This window comes from Dysidea avara, chromosome 3 (genome assembly GCF_963678975.1).
Source record: "Dysidea avara chromosome 3, odDysAvar1.4, whole genome shotgun sequence".
Classification (NCBI taxonomy): Eukaryota; Metazoa; Porifera; class Demospongiae; order Dictyoceratida; family Dysideidae; genus Dysidea; species Dysidea avara.
The window spans coordinates 35,830,619-35,858,517 of NC_089274.1; the positions used below are offsets into that span (position 1 = coordinate 35,830,619).

General features: G+C 38.2%; 2 protein-coding genes and 1 long non-coding RNA gene across 5 annotated transcripts in view; 1 reads left to right on the forward strand and 2 right to left on the reverse strand.

Annotated features, from left to right (window-relative positions):
* LOC136250839 (uncharacterized) overlaps positions 1–27,899 on the reverse strand; it is a 177,557-nt gene that overhangs the window by 82,942 nt on the left and 66,716 nt on the right. The window lies entirely within an intron of this gene.
* LOC136251615 (uncharacterized) overlaps positions 1–27,899 on the reverse strand; it is a 90,836-nt gene that overhangs the window by 50,698 nt on the left and 12,239 nt on the right. Inside the window, exons 2-3 of the mRNA XM_066044072.1 lie at positions 6,510–6,565; positions 4,954–5,445 (exon numbers count right to left, since the gene is read on the reverse strand). Of these exons, the coding sequence (XP_065900144.1) occupies positions 4,954–5,445; positions 6,510–6,561 (544 nt within the window). The 5' untranslated portion in view covers positions 6,562–6,565. The remainder of the gene's footprint in view (positions 1–4,953; positions 5,446–6,509; positions 6,566–27,899) is intronic.
* Positions 17,589–24,142, forward strand: LOC136250870 (uncharacterized). Of its 3 annotated transcripts, none has more exons than XR_010698789.1 (6): positions 17,589–18,015; positions 18,904–18,969; positions 19,052–19,145; positions 19,241–19,290; positions 19,337–19,446; positions 24,018–24,142. It is a non-coding gene; the product is annotated as an uncharacterized lncRNA (long non-coding RNA). The 3 variants fall into 3 exon arrangements; XR_010698790.1 differs by having other exon boundaries at positions 17,589–18,011; XR_010698791.1 differs by having other exon boundaries at positions 17,589–18,005.

The following is a 27,899-nucleotide window of genomic DNA, read 5'->3' on the forward strand; positions in this document are numbered from 1 at the left end:
CAAGGTGATTTGTTTGTAGCTGAACTCTCTACAGGATGGTTTTTTGTAGCTGATGTCGCTACAGGTGACTTGTTTCTAGCTGATCTCTCTACAGGATGGTTTCTTTGTAGCTGAACTCTCTACAGGGTGACTATTTTTTAGCTGAACTCTCTCCAGGGTGATCACTTTTATAGCTGAACCCTCTACAAGGTGGCTTCTTCTATCTGATCTCTCTACAGTGTGATTTGTTTGTAGCTGAACTCACTACAAGGTGACGTTTTCTAGCTGAGCTCTCTCTTGTTTCTAGCTGATCTCTCTACAGGGTGACTTTGTTTCTAGCTGATCTCTGGATGACTTGTTTCTAGCTGATCTCTCTACACAGTGACTTGTTTCTAGTTGAACTATCTAGAGGGTTATCTGTTTGTAATTGAACTCTCTACAAGGTGGTTTCTTTGTAGCTGATCTCTCTACAGGGTGACTTGTTTCTAGCTGATCACTGGATGACTTGTTTCTAGCTGATCTCTCTACACAGTGACTTGTTTCTAGCTGAACTCTCTATAGGGATTTCTGTTTGCGATTCAGGATGGTTTCTGTGTAGCTGATCTCTCTACTGGGTGACTTGTTTCTAGCTGATCTCTCTACACGGTGACTTGTTTCTAGCTGAACTCTCTATAGGGTTTTCTGTTTGCAATTGAACTCTCTACAGGATGGTTTCTTTGTAGCTGATCTCTCTACAAGGTGACTTGTTTCTAGCTGATCTCTCTACACGGTGACTTGTTTCTAGCTGAACTCTCTATAGGGTTATCTGTTTGTAATTGAACTTTCTACAGGATGGTTTCTTTGTAGTTGGGGTGATTTGTTTCTAGCTGATCTCTCTACAGGGTGAACTTGTTTCTGGCTGAACTCTCTACAGATGATTTGTTTGCAGCTGAACTCTCTACATGGTGGTTTCTTTGTAGCTGAACTCTCTACAAGGTGATTTATTCTAGCTGATCTCTCTACAGGGTGATCTGTTTGTAGCTGAACTTTCCACAGGGTGATTTGTTTGCAGCTGAACTCTTTATATAATGGTATCTTAGTAGCTGAGCTCTGTACAAGGTAACTTCTTCTAGCTGATCTTTCTATAGGGTGACTTGTTTGTAGCTGAACTATCTGCAGGGTGATTTGTTTGTAGTTGAACTCTCTACAAGGTGATCCTTCTAGCTGATCTCTTTACACGATGACTTTTTCTAGCTGAACTCTCTACAGGGTGATCTGCTCATAGCTGTACTCTCTACAGGGTGATATGTTTGCAGCTGAACTCTCTATATGGTGGTTTCTTTGTAACTAAACTCTCTATAAGGTGATGTCTTGTAGCTGATCTCTCTACTGGATGACTAATTGTTTCTAGCTTATCTCTCTATTATTAAGTACGGTAGTACTTAATGGTAGGGATCGTCAAGGTTCACGATTTCCCGCCAAAAAATTACGCACCAAAAGCAGACTTGCAAAACCATCTTGGCGATTCAGCAGTATTGTATTACAAAAGTGAAGCACGATTTCGCCTTCAAAACGACACGAAATGCATCCTATGAGTTTCCACGAATTTTAAAAAAAATTCTATCTGATCGAATTTTCTAGTGACTGACTCCCTAACTGATGCCTTCAGCCAGGCCTAGCGGGAAGATGGCAACAGCTACAGTCCTACTTCTTGCATGAAAACGGCTCGCTTTGCCTATAGATTAAACCTTTCCTACACCGATAGAAATACAATCCTTGCACTAGGGTCTTACCTTTCATCGTTCTTTAATGTCGCCATCGTCCTGGATTCACTACAGGTAGTGTTAATAACTCCACAAATGGCTTCAATGTACGGCGCCGTCCGTTTCAATAAGAGTGCTCGCTAAATAGAGTAATCATAATCTTCGCGGTAAAATATTCGAATACACGTAGTTGAAAGTTCGAAGTTGATTTTGAGCAGGAAGAGCGAGCTGTTCACAATCGGGAAGCTTTGTACGTGTAAGTGAATATATTTAGCGACTTATATCTTTTGTTTCTGGCAAAGTTAACCGGCAAAATTAATATTGCTTGCGTTTGTAAATGCATTTCTTTGCTGTAAACAACGTATCTACCTCAAGTATTTGAGCGATATTAGAAATAATTTGTAGCAAAATAGCGTTAGCTAAGGGTATTGTGGTTATTATTGCTTTGTGTGTTTTCTCTGAGGCAATATTGGGTGTGGCAATGCCTTCGAAGGAAGCAGCACGGAAGAGTAGAAAGAAGGAGAATAACAGGGCGTACTATGAAGCTCATACAGAGTCTATACTCTCAGAGAGAAAGGACAAGTACAGCAGTGAATGCCGATCACAGCGTCATGCTAATGAGTACTACAAAAATGTAACAGCGTCGCGTGAGAAATCAGCTGAAGCCACCAAAACATCATTTAACAAAGATTTGGCAAAGTCTCGCATTGAGTCAGCGGAAAGGCAAAGGGAATACTACAATCAAGACTTGGAAAAGTAACTTTAGTGTCCTGTGTAATAGAAACTGCATGCACATAAAAGATAAGATTCATGCAATGTTTGTAAAAAGTACACAAACAAGTGGAACGAAAAATTAGGAATTTTCAATATGAGTAGGGATCAAAGTAATAAAAAGTACTGAAACAAGAGAGATTATCTACCACCTGAAGTCATGCTAGTACACACGTAATCCCTACTTCAGTGCCATTATATCTTAAATCTTGGCAACTGAAGTAGCGATTACGTGTGTACTATCATGACTTCAGGTGGTAGATAATCTCTCTTGTTTCAGTACTTTTTATTACTTTGATCCCTACTCATATTGAAAATTCCTAATTTTTCGTTCCACTTGTAGAGTTATAACTTCTCTATAGAGTTATAACATGTTTATTTAGCTGAACTCTTTACAGAGTGGTTTTTTTGATTGGTTGCTGAACTCTTCAGCTACACGGTGACTTGTTTGTAGCTGAACTCTCTACAGAGTGACTTACTTGTAGCTGAACAATGTATAAAGTAACTTGTTTGTAGCTGATCTAGATGAACTCTCTACTGGGTAGCTTTTTTGTAGCTGAATCCTTTATGCAGTGAATTGTTTGTAGCTGAATTCTCTACAGAGTGACTTGTTGTCTCTACAAGGTGACTTGTTTATAGCTGAATTCTCTTCAGTGTGATTTATAAGGTTCTGAATCTCTACAGCAACATACTGCAGTTTGTAGCTGAACTCTCTACAGGGTGACTTGCTTGTAGCTGAATCGTCTATACGATTAATTGTTTGTAGCTGATCTCCCTACAGAATAACTTGCAATGTAATATAATTCTATAATGGAGCAAGTTATAAGCGTAGCTGAATGCTCTATTAGGGTGACTGTTCTATTAGAGTATCTCGATCTCGCATATGCTACACGTAGTTGGCTTTGGAATCATAACTCAGTGGTTTGTAATCCGATTCTTCTGTACTACTGCAAGGACTTTCTATGATAATTATTTCAGTTACACAGCGATTTTCAGCTCAATGCTCTAAGCGGTTTGCCTGGTAGGCATGAAAACTAATAGTTTTTTTTATTCATAAAAATCGATCGCGTAATTGTGACACAGGTTGGGTTTTGTGTCATATCTCGATGGCCTTTAACTGGATTCCTTTCAAACCACAAAAAGGCACTCCTACGATAGTTACTCCATCTACATAGCAATTTTCAGCTCATTCCTTCAAGCGGTTTACCCTGTGGGCGTGACAGACCTTTGACCTTATTTTACGCAAATAATCGGTCATAACTCCTTGAATTTTCATCGGATTCCTACCAAACTCGGTACTGAGATTCGCCTTAATGAGCCCTTTAAGTGTGCCAAATTTCAGCCCGATTGAAGCATGCATTCGTGTTTTATGGCGGATTTTGCGAAGTGTGCGAAAAGAAAAAAAAAACCAAACTTTGGCTGCTTGTATCTCGGAAATGGCTGAAGCGATTTTCTTCAAATTTGGAATGTGGACTCCCCTACCTAGCCGACACTTCTGTAGCAACTTTGGTTTCAATCGGATAAGGAATCACGGAGCTACAAAGGTGTGAAAATTGCGTTTAGTTTCTTCCTGTAAATATACTCACGGTGTGGCGCGCCGGCTGCTTGGGCCGCACGACACACTACCGTGTGTCTTGATTTATAACCTGATTGCCATTAGTACTTTTACTTGTGAATATTCATGATCATCTGCACAACCAGTTTATATTTTAAGCTAGAATGAACAAGATATCAGTGCATCTCATATGTCCGGTATTAGGGATAGAACCACTATATAGCTATTTTAAGCTGTGGCAGCATACGTAAGCAAAGTTTGAATATAAAAGCAAGTAGAAGGCCTTGAAAAAGTCCTTATGACTCCTTTTTTTACAAAAGCCCTTGTAACAGAATCAATTCCATAGAAGCTCTTTTATGTGACCAGTAGCTATCCTTTAAAATACTGTGTGTCAGTGAGTCATTGAGTAGTAATCAGCTCTACAGTACATAGGTGGCCCCAATGTTTGGCAGAAGCAAACATCCAAGTTGGTAGAAACATAGGAAAGGAGAACACAATGAATGTCCAGTCAAATTACTTATGTCCATTTAACTTTCCAATGCCCTGACAGTATGCCAGTACATGTAGAAAAGTTACTTCACACACTGCGATATACACCAAATTGGTGCTCATATTCTTTTAAGCTGTCAAATTTCAAATATGCATGTTATACGTAAAGAAATTGTATAAACTATGCATGGTCATGCGTATCTCAGGAATGACTGGGATGAATTTTCTCATGATTAGTTTGTAGACTGCTTTACTTTGTGAGAATAAATTACTATTTGGAGATAGTAGAGCCTGTTAGCTACCTGCTTCTTTACTATTACATATAATATACATATCTTGTGCCACATGACGCACCAATGTGTATTTAGATTGTCCAAATTTAAAGGACTGTTTGACACAATAGTTATTGTAATTTACCAAGTGTGAACTGGATTAATGGTTGTCGTCCACTGGAAGTGGTATCAGCATTATTAAGATCAAGTGATGTAGCAGTAGATCCAATGAATACATAGAACACATATCCAGGTGTTGTTATATCCCTAATTTCATAACAAGAATCAGATGGATTATAAAATCCTATAATATCTCCTGATTGAAATTGTATTCTGTTATTACCAGTGAGAGGAATGTTTGCTTTAACAAATTGTGTAGCTGGAGGTCGAGTAATATGACTATCTTGTATCTGAACTTGGTCCTGTCTGGTATACAATGATGGTTGTAATAGTCTCCATACTTGTATATAAGGAAAATTATTCCCACCATCATCAGATGTTATCCTAACTCTGATGTTGGTTATCCTACCATTACAAGTAAAATTGAGACGAGGAACAAGAACTATTCTGTTGTTACTAATTTGTAGGTTACCACCCATCTGAATATTATCAACATCATCTACACAAGTCTGTCCATCTGTTGAACATAAACACCAGTAATTGTACTGATTGCTTGATTTCTATGCATGTATCATGTACCAATACACAGGTCAGTATATCAAGAAAAGCCAATAAAACTGTCATTAACAAACTGCGACTATACATATGACATTATTATCAATGGCATGTAGTATGTAGTTATATACCACTTTGACACCTCAGATTAAAGGAAACCACAGGGTTATATATCACATATTGCCCTGACCACAGGATGATATCTAGATATTGCCCTGTAGTTAGGGTGATATCATGATATAGCCCTGACCACAACTGCCTTTGATGCTGAGGCAGCTACAAAGCATTAGTTCCCTTTGATTGTTTATATAGAGATGCTTAAAGTTTTGCATTGTGGGTTTGAATTAGAGCTGCTTAAAGTTTTGTATTGTGGGTTTGAGTTAAACATGTTGGTTTAGTTAGGGGGATTGTTGTGAAGCAAAAAGAATTGAGTGAGTCAGCATTGCATAATTCAGTTACTAAGCATCACTAAATAATCATTTTGTAACATGAGGATTGCATTTCTACAGAGTACATTTCAACTGCATGAAAAGATGCCTCAAACAATCACAACCTATATGTCTAAGTGTTTATTTTAGCACCTTAGGTTACTTTATTCATCCACAATGTGGTTATTTGGTTTAAAATGGTATCACTACAACCAGTGAAACCCACAATCATTTCATTTTTGTGCCCACAATTTAAACCCACAATCGATGTTTGCAAACCTCTTTATAAAACTAATGTAGTGAATGCAGGTTTGTCTTCCTTCACCTATTAGGTGAGCATACCAGAGTGGTATATATTACTTATACCATGGCCACTCGGGATTTGCCTGATATATATATGCCCACGCCCTCGGGCCTGTGGCCCTCAGGCTTGGGCATATATATCAGGCAAATCCCTCGTGGCCATGGTATAACTATTAAATAATACTCATGCAGACTAATTTTACACCTTGTTCTAGAGTTCATATATACAGCACTTTATTTGGAACAGAAATGAATATTGGACACCTATATACAGTATATTGTACAGAACTCCCACCTGAACATGTCACACACCACATCAATGCCACCACAACATAGGTGAACTCCATACCACTGTAATGTGAACAATACATATATTAATGTTATCTTGTATACTTACAATAGCTTAAGCATAAATGAAGTAGGGATCCAAGAGATAAAAACTAGTGAAGCAATTAAGAGATATGAATGATGGTACTACAACATAGCCCTATCAAAAAATCCCTACATCGGCATGTTATAACAATCATTTTGTACAGTGCTAAAGTAGGGATTTCTCACAGAGCTATACTTAAGTCTGTAATACTATTATTCATCATCTCTTGTTTCACTGCTATCCCTACTTCATGTTTAAATTAATAATTTATAAATGCACAAATTTTTTTTTTGTTATAGCATATATAACTATGATATACACGTGTAACTGGTCTACTGAACATAGCTATTGTATTAGGGTGACTGCTTTATCAAGTGGGCCTTATAGACGCCTGGCCTATGCAATATCTTCAAGGGCATGATTGTCCCATGCCACCTTTCACCATGCTACAGTAAGAGGTGTGGTCAAAAAGTATGGATAGATCATTATGGAATGCATCACTGTACTCAATCATTATTGGTGCTGTAGGTCATAAAGGGGTGTGATATGCAACTACTAGTATGATATCTACTAGCTAGTACTACCTCTTTCAGCAACGTGAGCACTTCAAATAATTTTCGTGGTATCCAAACATGGAAACTAAATGAACACTACGATATGTTTTATTGCAGAACAGCATGATTGAAGATAAAAGGAAAGGCAAAGCACAGAGGGCAGACACTTGTTGGAACCCTAACAGGCATATGCCACTAGTAAATTTGTTATTGTGGCGTACCATAGTGGTCATACAATGCATCGTTTAGCCTCTAGCTTTGTGACTGTGATCTAGCAGGCAGGCAGGTAGGTAGGTAGGCAGGCAGGCAGGCAGGCAGGCAGGCAGGCAGGCAGGCAGGCAGGCAGGCAGGCAGGCAGGCAGGCAGGCAGGCAGGCAGGCAGGCAGGCAGGCAGGCAGGCAGGCAGGCAGGCAGGCAGGCAGGCAGGCAGGCAGGCAGGCAGGCAGGCAGGCAGGCAGGCAGGCAGGCAGGCAGGCAGGCAGGCAGGCAGGCAGGCAGGCAGGCAGGCAGGCAGGCAGGCAGGCAGGCAGGCAGGCAGGCAGACAGGCAGGCAGATTAAAAGTTGGGTTTGGGCAGTTTTTAAAATTGATCATTCATTCTTCTGTAAGAGTTTTATTGTTTTTAATGCTATGTCTGCCAATAGCAATACCTACACTCTTCTTTAATAAAGGTGCTTTTCGTCGCATAAGTTGGTTTATCGGGTGCCATTTTGTAGGGCATCCATCATTTTGGGGATCCATACAATACAATACTGCTGCATGTACAATATGTACATCAAAATAATTATAGCAAGTACACAGAAAAATTTGTAATTTTCAACTAGAGTAGGGACCATAGCACATCGATAAAAAGTACTAAAACAAGCTGGAGTAGTACACGATATTAATTCACAGTAAAACAATAAGAAGTGTTATATCCCTACTGTGCTCAAGATACCATAACGGAAATGCACAGTAGGGATATAACACTTCTTATTGTTTTACTGTGAATTAATATTGTGCACTACTCCAGCTTGTTTCAGTACTTTTTATCGATGTGTTATGGTCCCTACTCTAGTTGAAAATTACAAATTTTTCTGTGTACTTGTTTGTTAACTTTTTTTTTGTAAATAATAATTATGACTGGTGAACCCACGCATACTGCATCTGAAATGGTGCAGCATGCCCCAATTATTGTCTGAAAAGAGAAGTATCTATTATGCTTCGTTGTCAGCTATGTTCAACCCATTACGCAATATTTCAAATCAAGAACTGTTCGAAAAGTACCTCTGCAATCCACGCATACCGAAAGAAATGGTGCCGTGCAACCCAGTTATATCACTTATCGCCGGTCTTAAGTTAAGTATCCATTACGCTTTGTTGTCGGCTATGTTCAACCGGTTACACAGCAGTATGAATAAAGGACTGTTTGAAAAGCACCTCTGATATCAAAATAGCCACTATGACAAATACGGACGATTTCTGTTATGAAGGGAAGCCATCACATGCTACCGACACTTTTCGCTGTCAGCAAAGATGAATGGGACACAAAGGAGGACACTGGTAAGTCCATGAAGAATGCATTGTACGTACTGCGATATGCCAAAAGGCATCTGTCGGGCCAAAGCAACGTCAAACAGTGAAAAAATCAAGCCCGTAGCCTTAGCCATTATTGAGTTATGCTTGTCTGAAGGCATCAGTCAGTCAGTTACTTACTTACTTACTCAGTCAGTCAGTAGAAAATTCCATTAAATAAACTATTTTTAAAATTCTGTAGCAACTTGTTGAAAGCGTTTCGGGTCGATCTGAAAGCTTGTTTGGGCTTAGTTTCACCTAACCAATATTGCCTGATCATCGTTAGGGGAAATTGAGGCTGTTTTTTGGGTGATATTATTTCGTGGGTCATACCTACTCCTTTGTGGTCCCTACTATACACTACTATCATAGTGTATGATACAGAATTAAAGTTTAAAAATTATCTCTGCACAGAGATATGTGCTTACAGCACTAGTACTACACAAACTTATTTATCTCTACTCAATTGCAAAAGTTTCCGACGATATCCTTATATGTATTTCTTTGTTTACATTTTGCAATAATATAGTTTGTTACTGGAGAATCAGTATATACCACAACAAAGTAAAGAATGGCATCAGAGACATTATAAAGTTAACTGCATGACTAAATGCATGCTCCAACTACATCAATTACTGAAAAGCAGCTTTGCCATTCATGTTCATTTTCAGCTATGTCCCACCTGTTATATACATTATGTATTGAAGAACAGGTCAAGAATCACCTCTGTAATCAGTCCACTAACTATAGAATTACAAACTCTAGTAGAAGCCATAATGTGTTATCTGTGAATCAATACCCACACAGTAGTGGAGAAAGAAATGAGACACAAAGGAGGACAAAGGCAAGTCTATGATGCATGCATTGTACGCAGCTGCTGCAGTTGGCAAAAAGATATACTGCAGTACATATAGTGTACAATGTACACAGCATGTACTTACCTTTGCCCACCATTTCATTTCACTGACAGTGTAAGGTGTCAATTCACGGTAGAATGTGATGGCCTCCCTATTTATGAAAAGTGCTATTGTCCATATTTTCCTTAGTGAGTGAATTGGTTGAAGAGGCACCAAGGGAAGCTCCAGGAATGTTGGTGACAGGTTTCCAAAATTTCTGTTGCATGCACACTTAAATCTAGGGCATGCTCTCCCTGAAAATTACGTATTCTGGATTAAATCTGTTAACAATTTGCACCAAAAAGTTTAGACTTATGTTGGGAATTGATTGATATAGACTGCTTATGCTTGCTTCTGCTGATAAAGACACACGGTAGTGTGTCGTGCGGCCCAAGAAGCCGGCGCGTAACACCCGTGAGTATATTGACAGGAAGAAAGAAAACTTAATTTTCGCACCTCCGTAGCTCTGTGCTTCCGTGATGAAACAAGACGATTTTTTTCTGTGGACATGCCCTCCAACTGCAGCACTCCACATTCCAAATTTGAGCGAAATCGCTTCGCGCGTTCCCGAGATATGCGACTTCAAAAATTGGCTCAGTTTATTCGTTTTTTTTTCTTCTTATTTTTCTTTTTCTTGTCGCACACTTACAAAAACTGCTATAAAACTCGAACGCCATATCCGATTGCCTTGAAATTTGGTACACAGAAGGGGGATAAAATGGCGCATCTCGGTACCAACCTTGGCTGGAATACGATAAACAGGCAAAGAGTTATGAGCGATTATTCACGAAACATAACACCAATATGTTGTCACGCCTACAGGGTACACCGCATATGGGAAGAAGCTGAAAATCGGTGGGTGAATAGGTTAACTATTGAACCTCAAACCTTTTGTGGTTTGAAAGAAATCGAGCTAAAAAACAGGAAGATACAACGAAAAAACCAACAGTGTGTAACAATTACACAATCGAGATCAGCTAATAAAAAAAACGACTGCTTGCCACGCCTACCAGATAAACCGCTTGGGGTAATGCTTTGAAAATCGTTGTACAGATGGAGTAATCATCTTAGCAAGGCTCATCAATGCTGTAGAAGAATCAGACTTAAAGCCACGGAGTTATAACACGAAATCCAACTTGATGCAGCAAGTGCGAGATCGAGATACTCTAGTAGAGCAGTCATCCTAATAGAGCAGTCACCCTGAAGAGAATTCAAGAGATCAGCTAGAAATTAGAAACCTGTATAGAGATCAGCTACACACAAGTCACCCTGTAGAGAGATCAGCTAGAAGAAGTTACCTTGTAGGGAGTTCATGCAACTATGGAAAGAGATAGTTTAGCTAGAAAAAATCACCTTGTAGAGTTCAGCTACAAAGAAACCACCATGTAGAGAGTTCAGCTACAAACAAATCGCCCTGTGGAGAGATCAATAGAAGAAGTTACCTTGCAGAGAGTTCAGCTACAAAGAAACCATCATGTAGAGAGTTCAGCTACAAACAAATCTCCCTGTAGAGAGATCAGCTAGAAGAAGTTACCTTGTAGAGAGTTCAGCTTCAAACAAATCACCCTGTAGAAAGATCAGCTAGAAGAAGTCACCTTGTAGAGAGTTCAGTTACAAAACAACCACCATGCAGAGAGCTCAGCTGCAAACTAGTGACCTTGTAGAGACATCAGCTAGAAGAAGTTACCTTGTAGACAGTTCAGCTACAAAGAAAGCATTCTTTAAAGAGCTCAGCTGCAAACAAACCACCTGTACAGAATTCAGCTACAAATAAATCACCCTGTAGAAAGATGAGCTAGAAAAGTTACCTTGTAGAGAGTTCAGTTACAAAGAAACCACCATGTAGAGAATTCAGCTACAAACTAGTGACCCTGTAAAGACATCAGCTAGAAGAAGTTACCTTGAGAGAGTTCAGCTACAAAGAAACCATTATTTAAAGAGCTCAGCTGCAAACAAATCACCTATACAGAATTCAGCTACAAACAAATCACCATGTAGAGAGATCAGCTAGAAGAAGTTAACTTGTAGAGAGTTCAGCTACAAAGAAACCATCATTTAGAGAGTTCAGTTTCAAACAAATCACCTGTAGAGAGTTCAGCTACAAACAAATCTCCCTGTAGAGAGATCAGCTAGAAGAAGTTACCTTGTAGATCGTTCAGCTACAAACAAATCACCCTGTAGAGAGATCAGCTAGAAGAAGTTACCTTGTAGGTAGTTCAGCTACAAAGAAACCATCATGTAGAGAGTTCAGCTGCAAAGAAATCACCTATACAGAATTCAGCTACAAACAAATCACCTGTAGAGAGTTCAGCTACAAACAAATCTCCCTGTAGAGAGATCAGCTAGAAGAAATTACCTTGTAGATAGTTCAGCTCTACAAACAAATCACCCTGTAGAAAGATCAGTTAGAAGAAGTTACTTTGTAGAGAGTTCAGCTACAAAGAAACCATTCTGTAAAGAGCTCAGCTGCAAACAAATCACCTATACAGAATTCAGCTACACACAAATCACCCTGTAGAGAGATCAGCTAGAAGAAGTTACCTTGTAGATAGTTCAGCTACAAAAAATCTCCCTGTAGAGAGATCAGCTAGAAGAAATTACCTTGTAGAGAGTTCAGCTACAAAGAAACCATCATGTAGAGAGTTCAGCTGCAAAGAAATCACCACTGCCCAAATTTCAAGGCAATAGCTCTTTCCAATCTGAAGTTATCAATTGTCAAAGTTGGCAAATTGGATGTGTGTGGAAGACCCCTTTTCGCAAATCCGATCACATATGTATTATATATATAATTTGTACATTTACTGATAAAATATTTAAAGTACATCTACTTCATCTTTTCGTCTTCCTGTAGTAAAAAAAAAATACATAGGTTAAAAAAGTCCCAAAGCTGGCCATAGGCCGGCTTTGGGGTATACAAATACAAAAAGAAATGAAATCTAATCCAAAACAGCCAAGCTGTAAAAAAAGTGTGCGGCCCTCAGAAAGGCTATGGTGAAAAAAAGATGTGAAATCCAAGGTGGCGGCCAAGAAATGGCTGTGATGGTAGGTTAATGGTAAAAATTTTAATAATGACAATTCAGGTGAATTTTTGTGACGCTTCACAAAATTTACCTGAATTGTCATTATTAAAATTTTTACCATTAACCTACCATCACAGCCATTTCTTGGCCGCCACCTTGGATTTCACATCTTTTTTCACCATAGCCTTTCTGAGGGCCGCACACTTTTTTTACAGCTTGGCTGTTTTAGATTAGATATACCATTCAGGAGCAACCTAAAGAGTTAAGAGGTGGAGCTATGTGAAGTTTGAAGTATATAACAGGTACGTATATGAATACTATTCTAAGGGTATGGGGGCATGCCCCCCCCCCCCCCCCAGGAATTTTCAGCTCTCAAACACTCTGAGATACAATTTTAACAGTGTCAGTACAAGTAAACTATCTTTTAAAAATACAAAATATGACTGTTCTATCAGAGCACTTGACTGCTCTATTAGAGTATTTTGATCTTTGAGAGCCAATTTTAATTGCTTGAATATAGTTGATCTGTTTCTAGAAACCTCAGAACTCCTTTGGATCTGCCCGTGCAGCACTTCTCGTACAATTCTATGTTTGTAATGCTGTTGAACATAGTTGAAAATGAAGCATACAATGCCACAGTAATGGATAGTTGTTGTGCATGTTCAAACAAAACATTAAGTCTGGCACCATTCTTTACTTTGATGCAGTATGCAGTCATAATTATGTTACAAAAAAAGTAAACAAACAAGTACAAGGAAACAGTTAGGGATCATAGAAATAAAAAAGTTAGGTAAACAAGGGGAGTCACCTACACCTGCAGATATACTACTAGACATTAAATCCTTAAATCGTTCATGGGTATAGGTTCACTACTTTTCTTCTACAATCCCTAATCTTTATTTATATATTTTCATTGCTTTACAGATACACATACACAATCATAAGGATGGTGGGATAAAAAAAAACAACAAGATAACATAATTGGAAAAGTGATCTGAAGGACAAATGGGATTATGGCTATCAATGCCAAAAGCAAAAACTATACTTACTAAACAATATACATTACTAATGATAATTACAAGGGTTGAGAAGTTTAGCTGGCACAAATACAAGGACATGCAAAATGTAAAGTGCAATTACTATTTGAAATTAAATTAGTTAAAAGTTATCCCATAACTAAATAGTTCTTTAACTTTTGTATAATAGTGGTGAAGGAGAATAATATCAATTATTGGCAGAGTATTCCATAATCTGGGAAGCCTATATAAAAAAGTAAGCACATAACTGAGATAAAAATCTTGTGTGTAGTATGATAATTAGTATTAAAACTGTTGAAAGTAACATACTTAGAAATGATAAAAGTTCATGAGCTCTTGTACTTGTCATACCATATAGCAGGACATTTTCAAATGGCTTTTATTTTCAGATATGTGACCAAGTCTGAGAAAACCGGTCTTATTGCCCATGTCAGCAGATTCGATTTTTCATCCAGGACACACAGCTACATGAATAAACTATCTAATTCCACAATAAAAATCAGCTAGACTTGAGTGGTCTGGTTTTGCTGGCTGCTTTTCCCAAGCCCAGTGGCGATCCGCATGTGCAGTATTGGGCCTTAATGGAGCTCTAGTCAGCCTGGGGATGACTGTATAAGGCTGTACAGCTCTGTGGTGTTGAATAAGTACCTCTGCTATGAATTTCCTTTCATTTTAGCCAGTTATGAGACCTCAGTGGCCCAAAACTTGGCCTAATTCATCCCTACGCCTTCCTTTTCAAATTTTGAACACCATCTTGCCTGCCTTCCAGGGCCTCCGCCTCCCACCCAATTTGTAGCTTGCCTGATACAGTCAACCTAAGTTTAAAAACTATCTAAAATGGTGGGAAACTTAGTTGTTGGCCACTTGCACTGTGGATGCTCTGGAAGGTAAGGAATTGGTGTAAAACGTGTGACAATTTGGTATACATAGCTTCAACCATTGGCGAGCTACAACACACTAAATACTTAAAACCGGCGTTTCTCAACACTTTTAAATAGGCGATAAGCCTGGTTTTCCCAGACTGGGTCACATTTATTAAAAACGATCTTTTCTTCTCCAAAGACCTGCTCTGTTTTAAAAGTATGACATGATCAAACATTTTGATGTGGACACATAATTGCTAATGTTTTAGCTCAGTATTGATAATTATAATGATCATTACTGCATCAATAGCCAGTAAAAGGATGATCCAAAACCGCCATTGTTGAGAATTGACTCCACTTGTGCAATTCTAGCATAGGAATGATCGAGCTGGTGGCCAATTAGAGACTACCCCAGTCTTCTCTCCAATGTATATTATAGAGATTGGGATCATTCCATCAGTAATTACATATCCACCCCAAAAACACCTTCGCTGTAAAAAAAAGGCGCGTCCAAGAAACTACAAGTACCTGTAATCCAATATAATTAAAAACAGCTCAGTTGTAGGGAAAGACTTCATGAAAGTAAAAATAACTAGTAACTTAAAGAGCTGATATCTGGAGCGGCCAAGAATCAATCTTAATCCAACTACTTATACTAATTTTTTTAATCCGTGCAAAAACACCTAGCATTGGCTGTAAAAAAAAGTGCACCCATGAAAGTAACTGGCAATTAAAATAGCTGATATCTGAAGCGGCCAAGAATGAATGCTGATATACAACTAATTGGAATTAGCAAAAAATTTATCATTGAACCTTTATCTTTCAGCTGTGTTCTACATTCACTCTTGCTACATCATAAATTGATTTCTTTTAACTCTAATTGGCTGGTAATTTGGCCGCTTTTTTTAATATTCAGTGGAAAGAGCAAAAAAAAAGGGGCCAAATTACCAGCCAATTAGAGTTAAAAGAAATCAATTATGATGCAGCAAGAGTGAATGTAGAACACAGCTGAAAGATAAAGGTTCAATGTTAAACTTTTTGTTAATTCCAATTAGTTGTATATCAGCATTCATTCTTGGCAGCTTCAGATATCAGCTATTTCAATTGCCAGTTACTTTCATGGGTGCACTTTTTTTTACAGCCAATGCTATATAGGTGTTTTTGCACGGATTAAAAAAAATTAGTATAAGTAGTTGGATTAAGATTGATTCTTGGCCGCTCCAGATATCAGCTCTTTAAGTTACTAGTTATTTTTACTTTCATGAAGTCTTTCCCTACAACTGAGCTGTTTTTAATTATATTGGATTACAGATACTTGTAGTTTCTTGGACGCGCCTTTTTTTACAGCAAAGGTGTTTTTGGGGTGGATATCAATCATTTTTGTTATAGTGATAGTCTCACTGGTGGAACAACAAAATTGTTAAAATGATAACATTTAGATGACTGATATTTGGAATAATATTATTATCTTGGAGAGTCAAACATGTGCACCTGTCATTGTGTTTGACAAAGGCATGCACATTACAGACATTGTTCACACTGTAAATTTGGAAGTATGAATTTACAGTGTAGAATAGACAGACTGTTCTATTAGAGTATAGATCTACGTTTACTGTGGCATTCATTTACTATTAACAAAATTTTACAATATCTCATCTGTGGTAGATGCTTTAGGTTATGCTCGTACTTAGCAAGTGTCTAATTAGTTCACAATTACTACACAGCTGGCCATTGACTGTTCTATTAGAGTATATTTATCTTTTTTTATAATATTATTTACAAAATATATCTGTGGTAAATACTTCAGGCATCTTATGCTCAAACTTAAGCATTAACTGAGTGCCTAATAAATTACTACACAGCTAGCTATGCATAATTTTTACTGAATTCATAATACAGACAATTTATTACACAAGCACTGATGGATGGTAATACGACGCAATGCTTACCAGCAGCTACAGTGACCTTACTTAGTTCACTGAAGCTATATACACATAAGTCTCAGATTACATTTCAAGTGTTTGTGTGTTGTGGCACTGTAGGGAAACACTATGCATCTCTTCGTCTCAATAACTGCATCATCATTATCATATTTAGATCAACTGTTGTAACTGGATTGACAAGGTGTACAGATTTTCTAGTCATATAGAATCAATAAAGAGGGATCAGTAAAGAGGATGGAGGGAAACCAACAAGACATCCGATAACTGAACAATAATTATAGGAGGAACAGTCAAAATGCGCTTAAATAAAACATCTCAATTAATATTCAAAACTCTTTGCTGATACTATAACCATGAACTCTGCTCTGGCAATTATCTTATCATTGCGTAGAACATTATATAATTTGATTCTTAGTGCAGCTATAGAGCCTTAGGCCTCATAGTGCATGGAATAGCAATTTATACTGGCAGATGAAAGAATATCTTGTATACGCAACCTGAAAGCTAAATACATCAGTATAGCCATTATTATCAAGAGTCCATGCAAGCATATAACAAGAGTTCATTTTAATATGGGACTCTAACCAACTTTTGGACAATGTAAATATAGGGCATAAGAGCCGGTACAGTAGATACAACCAGTGCATTGAGATCCTAGCCTTTTTGACTGGAATTAAACTTTCAAACTTGATGAAACGAATTTGGTCACTGAAGGACTAAAAGTTGCAGTGATACTTAATTAAAATTTTCTGAGGGGGTATGCCCCAGAGGCCCAGACTATATATATATATATATAGACCAGTTGACTTAGTCTTAGCTACCACTTTCACCTTACTCTGGTGCCCCTGATGTATCAGTAACATATAATAGAGTAGCTATAAAAAAAGCTAGTTAATGCCATAGGCATAGCTAGGGGCGGCATTTGCCCTACCATCACGCGTTCTATACGACCATGCATATGCATCATCACACAAAAAATTAGCAGCACACAAACAATCCTGTATATAGCTAGGCTATAGTACACACGTACCGCATTGCTGTGCTATGACTAAGGACAAGTACCACACAAGACCGACGATTATCACGTGGTCTATTTAGGTGAAGTCCCTTGGAACGTTCCAAGTGGACACACGTGATATGCGGTTTTAATTAAAATTCTCGTTAAAATTGAACTGTTGTTGTTTAAAATGGCAGTCCAAGGAGAGTGAGAGAGAAGTAACGAGACTACATTAAGTCTTATTGTAACTGGATTTCATTTCATGGTGAGGTGTACTTTAATGCAGAGGCCGTACACCGTTGCTGAAGTATGAAAGAATAAGAGTCTGGAGTGGAGATTAACGAAACTGATTAGATCGAGGATTAGATCATCGACACACACTGATTAACCGAATTTACGGTATTTTAGAAACCCGCCAGGTGAAAACTCCTGGTAGCTCCACTAGCTCACATTATCTCATGGTGAGATTGTTGACAAGGTGTACGGACCAATTACCAAAAAAACGTGGCTATCTTGTTTACATCATCATTAGAAGTCTTGGAACTTTGGCTGCAGGTGAAAGTCAGTAAGCGAATCTGTGTCAGATATCAATGTTTATATGAAAAAGTATACCCATCATGAGTCACATGTTCTGGTCTAAATTACTGAATTTATGTACAGTGAAACATATAAAGAAGTTTACTGCATGGCACAGACATTATTTTGCTTAATCACGGAACACTGTAATTTTCACAAACTAACCTGCAGAACTAATTCACAGTGCTTCTGTTTCATTGTAACACTAATGTAGTGAAGGTTAACAATGGCTGTCAAGGCATCGAAATAGATCAGAGCGTTCCTTTCCAAATATTCGGCATTCAATTTGCCATAGAAAAAGTAAGTGATTCTCAACCTTAAAATTACAAGCTTAAATTTCCTCTGATTTCCTTCTGCTATAGCTCATCTTAATCGCTATTCACTGCTATTTCCAAATCTGGTTCGAATCTGAGGTATCTATCACGTGTCATGGGTTGTTATGCCTTTTATTGCATGACTCCAAAACACTCAATACAAAATGTATGGGGAAATCCGGTCAGTTTAGGCCATTTTGACGAGCCAAAATTTCCGTGAATTGGACTTCGTTTGGCATCATTGTACTTGCAGAGAGTTGCTCTACATGTATCAAATTCAGAAAGTTACTAAACAGACTCGAGATAGGTGGTACACGATAATTAATTAAATTTTTAATAATTTTTCAATTGAAATGTATTGGACATGCCTGTTCCAGCTGGAATTTTTGCCATGAACAAAAGTATAGCAAATGTCCGCAAACTTCTTGATATGCCTGTCTATTCAGGTCTCTGTGTAACAATGTCAACTGTTTAAACGAATAAAATCCCCAAATGTTTATTTTGTATAAAAAGTGACAAATTTAAACGTATTGCGTTTAATGCTCACCTATCTGTTTTTACAGGCAATCTAGTCATAGTGATTTACCCACCAACAGTGGATGTGGTTGTGATACTTAACTCTGGACCAGGTAGGACCCTTATTAGTATTGTGAATTTCGGATTAGTTTACATACAGAATTCGAGGAATTATATGGTGTTTTCTTTTTGTAGTGCTCAATATTGTGATGTCAAAAGGTGTCATGAATTTCTACATGATTAGTTGATATTGTACTATCTCATATGATGGTAACAAACTAATACCCAGGTCAGTTTACGTGTCGTGCGTATAGTATTAATGTTTTCCTAGTACCCAGATTTTTTGGTATATTGTACGTATTAATGACACCGTCGGTTTTGCAGGCGCCATCTGGTCATAGCAGTTCATGTACTAGCAGTCGGATGTAGTCATGGTAAGTCACGTTTGACCAGGGAAAATGCTTGCTTGTTGTTTTACAGGACTGGTCTCTTGTGTTGTCAGAATATCGAGCAAGTCGTGTTTTGTGGTGACCACAAGCCCAGCCCTAGTGATAATTGGCCAGTAGTCTGATTAGCAGCTTTGACTTAAGGTATGTGCACAAGCTCACAGCAATTGCTTTATAAGTTGTACTTTTATGCACTAGTGTAACTTAATATTACTTAAGATCAGGTATTGGTTGTAAAATGGGTTAAACAATATATCAGGTATTTGCTTAGCTTAAAAGTGGGAATTGCAAAAATTGCAATCCTGAATTTCCTGTTGTATAGCTAAGAAATCAAGACACACGGTAGTGTGTCGTGCGGCCCAAGAAGTCGGCGTGCCACCCGTGAGTATATTAACACGAAGAAAGAAAACGCAATTTGCACACCTATGTAGCTCTGTGATCCCTTAACCTATTGGAACCAAATTTACTACAGACGTGCCGGCCAGCTAGGGGAGTCTACACAACAAATTTGAAGAAAATCGCTCTAGCCATTTCCGAGATACGAGCGAACAAAATTTCGTTTTAATTTCTTCGTTTCTTTTTCTTCTTCATCTACTTTTTCATTTCGCACACTTCACAAAATCCGCCATAAAACACGAATGCATGCTCGGATCGGGCTGAAATTTGGCACACTTAAAGGGCTCATTAAGGCGGATCTCTGTACCAACTTTGGTAGGAATCCGATGAACATTCACAGAGTTATGACCGATTATTTGCGTAAAATAAGGTCGAGGTCTGTCATGCCTACAGGGTAAACTCCTTTGAGGAATCAGTTGAAAATTGATATGTAGATGGAGCAACCATTGTAGGAGTGCCTTTTTGTGGTTTGAAAGGAATCGGGATAAAGACCATGGAGATATGACACAAAACCCGACCTGTGTCAAAATGACACAAAACCCGACCTGTGTCAAAATAACGCGATCGATTTTTATGAATAAAAAAACTATTAGTTTTCGTGTCTACCAGGCAAACCGCTTAGAGCAGCGAGCTGAAAATCAGTATGTAGCTGGAATAATCATCATAGAAAGTCCTTGCAGTAGTATACAAGAATCGGATTACAAACCACTGAGTTATGATTCGAAAGACAACTACGTGTAACAAATGCGAGATCGAGATACTCTAATAGAACAGTCACCCTAATAAAGTATTCAGCTACATTTATAATTTACTCAATTATATTACATTGCAAGTTATTCTGTACGGAATTCAGCTACAGACAAGTCACCCTGTAGTCAGATCAGCCAGAAGAAGATACCTAATAGAGAGTTCAGCTACAAAGAAACCATCATGTAGAGAGTTCAGCTCAAACAAATTGCCCTGTAGAGAGATCAGCTAGAAGAAGTTACCTTGTGGAGAGTTCAGTTACAAAGAAACAATCATGCAAAGAGTTCAGCTGCAAACAAATCACCTATTGGAAAGTTCCGCTGTGAACAGATCACACTGTAGAGAGTTCAGTTAGAAACAAGTCATCTTGTACAGAGATCAGCTAGAAGAAGTTACATTGTAGAGAGTTCAACTACAAAGAAACTACCATGTAGACAGTTCAGCTGCAAACAAATCACCCTGTAGAGAACTCAGCTACAAACAAATATGCCGTGTAGAAAGATCAGCTAGAAGAAGTTACCTTGTAGGGAGTTCAGCTGCAAACAGATCACCCTGTAGAGAGTTCAGCTACAAACAAATCACCCTGTAGAGAGTTCAGTTACAATCATCATGTAGAGAGTTCAGCTGCAAACAAATCATCCTGTAGAGAGTTCAGCTATGAAAAGATCACCCTGTAGAGAGTTCACCTAGAAGAAGTCACCTTTTAGAGAGTTCAGCTACAAAGCAACCACCATGTAGAGAGTTCAGATGCAAAAAAATCACCCTGTAGAGAATCCAGCTACAAACAAATCACCCTGTAGAAAGATCAGCTAGAAGAAGATACCTTGTAGAGAGTTCAGCTACAAAGAAACCACCATGTAGAGAGTTCAGCTGCAAAAAAAATCAATCACTCTGTAGAGAGTTCAGCTAGAAGAAGTCACCTTGTAGAGAGTTCAGCTGCAAATAAATCACTCTGTAGATAATCCAGCTACAAACAAATCACCCTGTAGAAAGATCAGCTAGAAGAAGATACCTTGTAGAGAGTTCAGCTACAAAGAAACCACCATGTAGGGAGTTCAGCTGCAAATAAATCACCTGTAGAGAATTAAGCTAGAAACACGTCACCCTGTAGAGAGATCAGCTAGAAACAAGTCACCCTGTAGATAGTTCAACTAGAAGAAGTCACATTGTAGAGAGTTCAGCTACAATGAAACTCCCATGTAGAGAGTTCAGCTGCAAAGAAATCACCCTGTAGAAAGATAAGCTAGAAACAAGTCACCCTGTAGAGAGATCAGCTAGAAACAAGTCACCCTGTAGAGAGTTCAGCTAGAAGAAGTCACATTGTAGACAGTTCAGATACAATGAAACTCCCATGTAGAGAGTTCAGCTGCACACAAATCACCCTGTAGAAAGATCAGCTAGAAACAAGTCACCCTGTAGAGAGATCAGCTAGAAGAAGTCACATTGTAGAGAGTTCAGCTACAAAGAAACTACCATGCAGAGAGTTCAGCTGCAAACAAATTACCCTGTAGAAAGTTCAGCTATGAACAGATCACCCTGTAGAGAGATCAGCTAGAAACAAGTCACCCTGTAGAGAGTTCAGCTAGAAGAAGTCACATTGTAGAGAGTTCAGCTACAAAGAAACTACCATGCAGAGAGTTCAGCTGCAAACAAATTACCCTGTAGAAAGTTCAGCTATGAACAGATCACCCTGTAGAGAGATCAGCTAAAAACAAGTCACCCTGTAGAGAGTTCAGCTAGAAGAAGTCACATTGTAGAGAGTTCAGCTGCAAACAAACACCCTGTAGAGAACTCAGCTACAAACAAATCGCCTGTAGAAAGATTAGCTAGAAGAAGTTACCTTGTAGGGAGTTCAGCTACAAACAAGTCATCCTGTAGAGAGATCACCTAGAAGTATCACCTTGTAGAGAGTTCAGCTACAAACAAATCACCTGTAGGGATTTCAGCTATAAACAAATCACCCTGCAGAGAGTTCAGCTACAAAGAAATCATTATGTAGAGAGTTCAGCTGCAAACAAATCACCCAGTAGAAAGTTCAGCTATGAACAGATCACCCTGTTGAGAGTTCTGTTAGAAACAAGTCACCCTGTAGAGAGATCACCTAGAAGTATCACCCTGTAGAGAGTTCAGCTACAAACAAGTCATCCTGTAGAGAGATCAGCTGGAAGAAGTTACCTTGTAGAGAGTTCAGCTACAAAGAAACCACCATGTAGAGAGTTCAGCTGCAAACAAATCACCCAGTAGAAAGTTCAGTTATGAACAGATCACCCTGTTGAGAGTTCAGTTAGAAACAAGTCATTCTGTAGAGAGATCACCTAGAAGTATCACCTTGTAGAGAGTTCAGCTACAAACAAATCACCTGTAGGGATTTCAGCTACAAACAAATCACCCTGTAGAGAGTTCAGCTATGAAAAGATCACCCTGTAGAGAGTTCAGCTATAAGAAGTCACCTTTTAGAGAGTTCAGCTACAAAGCAACCACCATGTAGAGAGTTCAGCTGCAAACAAATCACCCTGTAGAGAATTCAGCTACAAACAAATCTCCCTGTAGAGAGACCAGCTAGAAACAAGTCACCCTGTAGACAGATCAGCTAGAAGAAGTTACCTTGTAGATACAAGAGTTAAGCTACAAACAAATCACCCTGTAGAGAATTCAACTACAAACAGATAACCCTGCAGAGAGTTCAGCTAGAGTCAAGCCACCCTGTAGAGAGAATCCTGTAAAGAGTTCATCTACGTACAAGCAGATCACCCTGTAGAGAGTTCAGCTACATTTCAAGTCACCCAGTAGAGAGATCAGCTGCAATCTATCCTGTGGGGATTAATTGACATGTAATAAATATATGCAAGAGTTCATAATATAATGAACTCTTGATATATGCATTATATATATAATTTGTACATTTACTGATAAAATCAGAATGAGTTAAAGTATTTATAAAATCTGCTTCATCTTTTTCTTTTTCCTGTGGTAAAGAAAAATATATAGGTTAAAAAGCCCCAAAGCTGGCCATAGGCCGGCTTTGGGGTATACAAATACAAAAAGAAGTGAAATCTAATCAAAAACAGCCAAGCTGTAAAAAAAGGAGTGCGGCCCTTGAAAAGGCTATGATGAAAAAAAAAGTGAAATCCAAGGTGGCGGCCAAGAAATGGCTGTGATGGTAGGTTAATGGTAAAAATTTTAATAACGACAATTCAGGTGAATTTTGTGCCAATTGACCAAGCGGCACCAAATTCACCTGATTTGTCGTTATTAAAATTTTTACCATTAACCTACCATCACAGCCATTTCTTGGCCGGCACCTTGGATTTCACATCTTTTTTCACCATAGCCTTTTCAAGGGCCGCACTCCTTTTTTTACAGCTTGGCTGTTTTTGATTAGATATATTTAACATGAACATGTTCTACATTCTGTTTGGTGGCCACTTGTTGTTTGACAGGTCTCCTCGTGTTCATGTTTACATACTTAGGCACCAAAACACATTTACGTTACCTCTGGTACACCAGATTCACTTATAGCCTTGGATATAATTTTTTAATGTTTAATTCAGTGCCAGCTTGTTCTTTTACAGGGTTCACTTAATCTTGTGTCATCATGAAGACATCTAAGAATAATCACTTGGTGTTAAACTGATGTTTATAAAATTTTTGTTATGTGTTAAAAAAAACTGTTACATGTTTACTCTACTGCAAGAAATTTTCATGAATTCTGCAGTCATCTTATCCACAATTAGAATTGCCTTATTAGTAGCTGTCACGGCAGCTCACACTTCCACAAAGCACCATCAGTGTAAGGTGGAGCTTGTGTTGTGGCTTTCATTATGTACATAATGTAGGGCAACAAAGTTTTGTCTGGAATGTGGTTTGTGACCGTGTACATGAGCTTTGGTCATTCCACACAACTTGCAAAATATTTCTTGTATCATAAGTGGTGCATGGCACTAAATGGAGTATTGACTAACGATTTATACACTTTTCCTAGTGTCTGTACATTCTTTTATCACGCTTTCACACCTTGTTTATAAGACATCTGCCGATTATAAATGTGAGTATAAACGCTCACATGGGGCGTGGCACTAAATGGACTCGAAAAGAATTCTGCTTAAAATGCCTTCCCTAGGGAACTTACGGGTCTGCACGCTTTCACAACTTGTTTGTCAGACATTAGGACTTGTATCCACATCGTGTCTTCAAAAGTTATTGTAGGGATTAGAGGTTTGAATGGAGAAAATACGCGTAGGGCCAACCAGAATTAGATAATGTCAGGCCTAGATGGCCGGTACAAACATGGGTAAGATGACTGGTATAATGTGATGATATGTGTAATACAAGGTAGAGAAATAAAGTGAAACATGTCTAAATACGGCTATATTTTTTATTTTAGCAAGGTTGCAAGAAAACGACGACTAAAGATTTTTTTATTACGTAACCCAATACAAATCCATTGAGAGATGTTGCATAATCCAGGGCTAATATTGCAAAACCGACCCTACACGTAAATAACTCACAGTAGTGGCCGTGTCTTTTAATTGGGCGTGCACTTCGTAGTTTCTTGGCTGCGCGCCTCACTACCGTGCGTCTTGATTTCAAAGTCCAAGCAGATTTTAAATAATTGGGGAATTTTTGTGACAAATCACAAATACTCTTGCATGCTTGCCAACAACCAACTTACTCTTCAAAATTAAACACTTTTGAAATCACTCTTCTGCAAGCTTTCAATTGTATGGTAAACAAAACTGGAGACACACATGCATCACTGGAGACAATACCGGTCTGGATGACCCACTGACTAAAACCAAAGTGTGCGCCAAGAGCTACATTTTGGGCACTCAACAAATGTATTAAGTAAATGGGTAGCTACTGTATACTATAGCTAAACAGGTAAGTTTAATAACTAGACACATGATAACAACATCGTGGGATGAGCCTCAGCAAGTTGAGTTGCATATAGAATTGTAATTGTATTTGTGCATGGTTGACAACTGGTATTTCGTAGGTGAACAATGAACAAGACTGTGCAAAATTGAAAATGATAATTTGCTAGTAAAGGGCAAAATATGTAGCTAGCTATTTCTGACACGCTTTGCATTTAATAAATTACAACAAATCCATAATTATGTGCACCATTTTCAATTATACTTTGAGCATCCCTACTACCTTGTTTGGGGATTATAGCACTGTAAGTTGTTCTTCACTGTTGTACAATGAATTGATGTTGTTTTATTAATAAGTGATCTCTCCTGTGCCCATTGCACTGTTGTCTCATAGATCTTCTTAATTCCATTTGTTCTGACATTTCTGTTTGTCTGTTATATGTCTGCCAAGTTCCCTTCTTCTTGCATGCTCATCGCAAATGCCCTCCTTCTGGTGTTTCTCTTGCCTTACATGGAGTATCAATAAATCACACCAGTTACTGTTGACATGATGAACATATGTACCAGCTACATGTATATATGGAAACATTTGCAAGTTATCCATGTGTTCATGTAATTGTGCAGATACATTTGTAAGTCATCCATGTTTTCTTGTGAATGAGATGCATACCATCAACTCACTAGTATGGGGCTTGCTCAGGCTTACCCCAATTAATGATCAGCCAGTGGGCGTGGTTCCATGTAAGTTTAGAAACAGCAATAAAACTTTCTTATATAAGTGGGTGTGGCTTACTACAAACTGCAATGCACCCTAAACACAATGTACTGATAAATTAGCATTGTCTCCATGTACATATGTCTACAAACAGTATTGCATTATCAATAATTGGGTGTGGCTCACAAGGCCTGCTGCAAGACTAGGCATACATTAGTGGGCATGGCTCCATGTAAGCCTGCAGACAGCAATGAACATGGTTTCATTCATACTTAGACTGCAATGCACTCGGGCATGGTCCCACGTATGCATCCCTACATAAGTGGGTGTGGCTTAGTGCATAACTGCAACACCATCATACACAATGTACTGATAAATTAGTGTGTCCTCCATCATGTACAAATGCTTACAAACAAATGCTTACAAACAGTATTGCATTCTCAATGATTGGGTGTGGCTCACAAAATAAGCTGGCCTGCTGTAAGACTAGGCTATGATTCATACAATAATAATTAATTAGTGGGCATGGCTCCATGTAAGCCTGCAGACAGTAATGAATATGCATTCATTCATACCTAGATTGCAATACACATGGGCATAGTCCCACGTATGCATCCCCACAGATAGTAACACAACTCTGTCTTTATTCCATCTTGAGACTGTTCGAATTCCATTGAAATTTGCACAGTAATGAACTACTGCTATGACTAGTAATCTAGTTTTGCCTCAGGCTAATGAAAAAATTGTTCCAAGACAGAGTAAATGTGGAGTTAGCTTCAGTCAGTATCAGTATAAATATGAGTTTTGCTGGGTGGGCGTGGCTCAGGGCTGTAGCAAGACTAAGACTATGCTGCACATTACTATACTTCCATGTTCTCAAACTAATTTATTCATTTAACACAGTTATTCTACAAAGCAAGTCACACCAGACAAAATATGACCCAGATGACCCGACCCAGTTTTAACGGTGCAATCCACAGTTTGAAAACACCAAGATGCATGTATTTCAGATTAGGAAATAGTCTAGCTAAAATGTAACTAGGAGCTCATAAAGTGCTACATGGCACAAAGGAGCATATATCTTTGAACACTGTTGCTGGATTAAACTGTCATTAGAATCCCTTATAGGGATAGTTGTGAACTATATTAGCTTGATTTCAATGGCCATAGCTAGTGGCTTTGTATCACTTATTAGTGTACCTTCATAATAACTACCTTCATAGTAACTTCAGAGCACTCCAAGATTTGGCACTCTCCATCACCATACCACACACCATTGTTGCTAGTCAATTATTATTTATAATATCATACTCAATCATGAAGATTAATTGGTAAAATTTTACAAAGACCTTGGTCATTGAAGCCAATAACATACGCTAGATAGGGACGCGTCTATTATGCCGGAATAATTTTGGGAATAATAGGTAGTGGAAAGAATTGGGGAATATTCCAGAATAATTGGATGAGTTCTAGGAATAATTAGTGCAAAATTATAATTTTTTCTTGTAGTGTGATGCAAAAATTGTTTGGCTACAACACTGAAACAGTGCGAGCATAAAAAAGGTTAAAAAGATCGAGATACTCTAATAGAGCAGTCAATTTTGAGACCATAATTCTAATATAGCAGTCACCTATCTAAAACTCTAACTAATATGGTAGATTTTGCACAAATTCCGGGAATAATTTTGGGAATAATAGGTAAATTTAAAAAGAATTGCCAGAAAGAATAATTGGAAGATTAAAAAGCATAATGGACTCCTGCCTAACGCTACATTAAATCCAACTAGTATATTAAAAATTATAAATTTAAAAATGAAGTATATAGGGATCCCAGCAATAAAAAGTAGTGCAACAAGAGATGAACA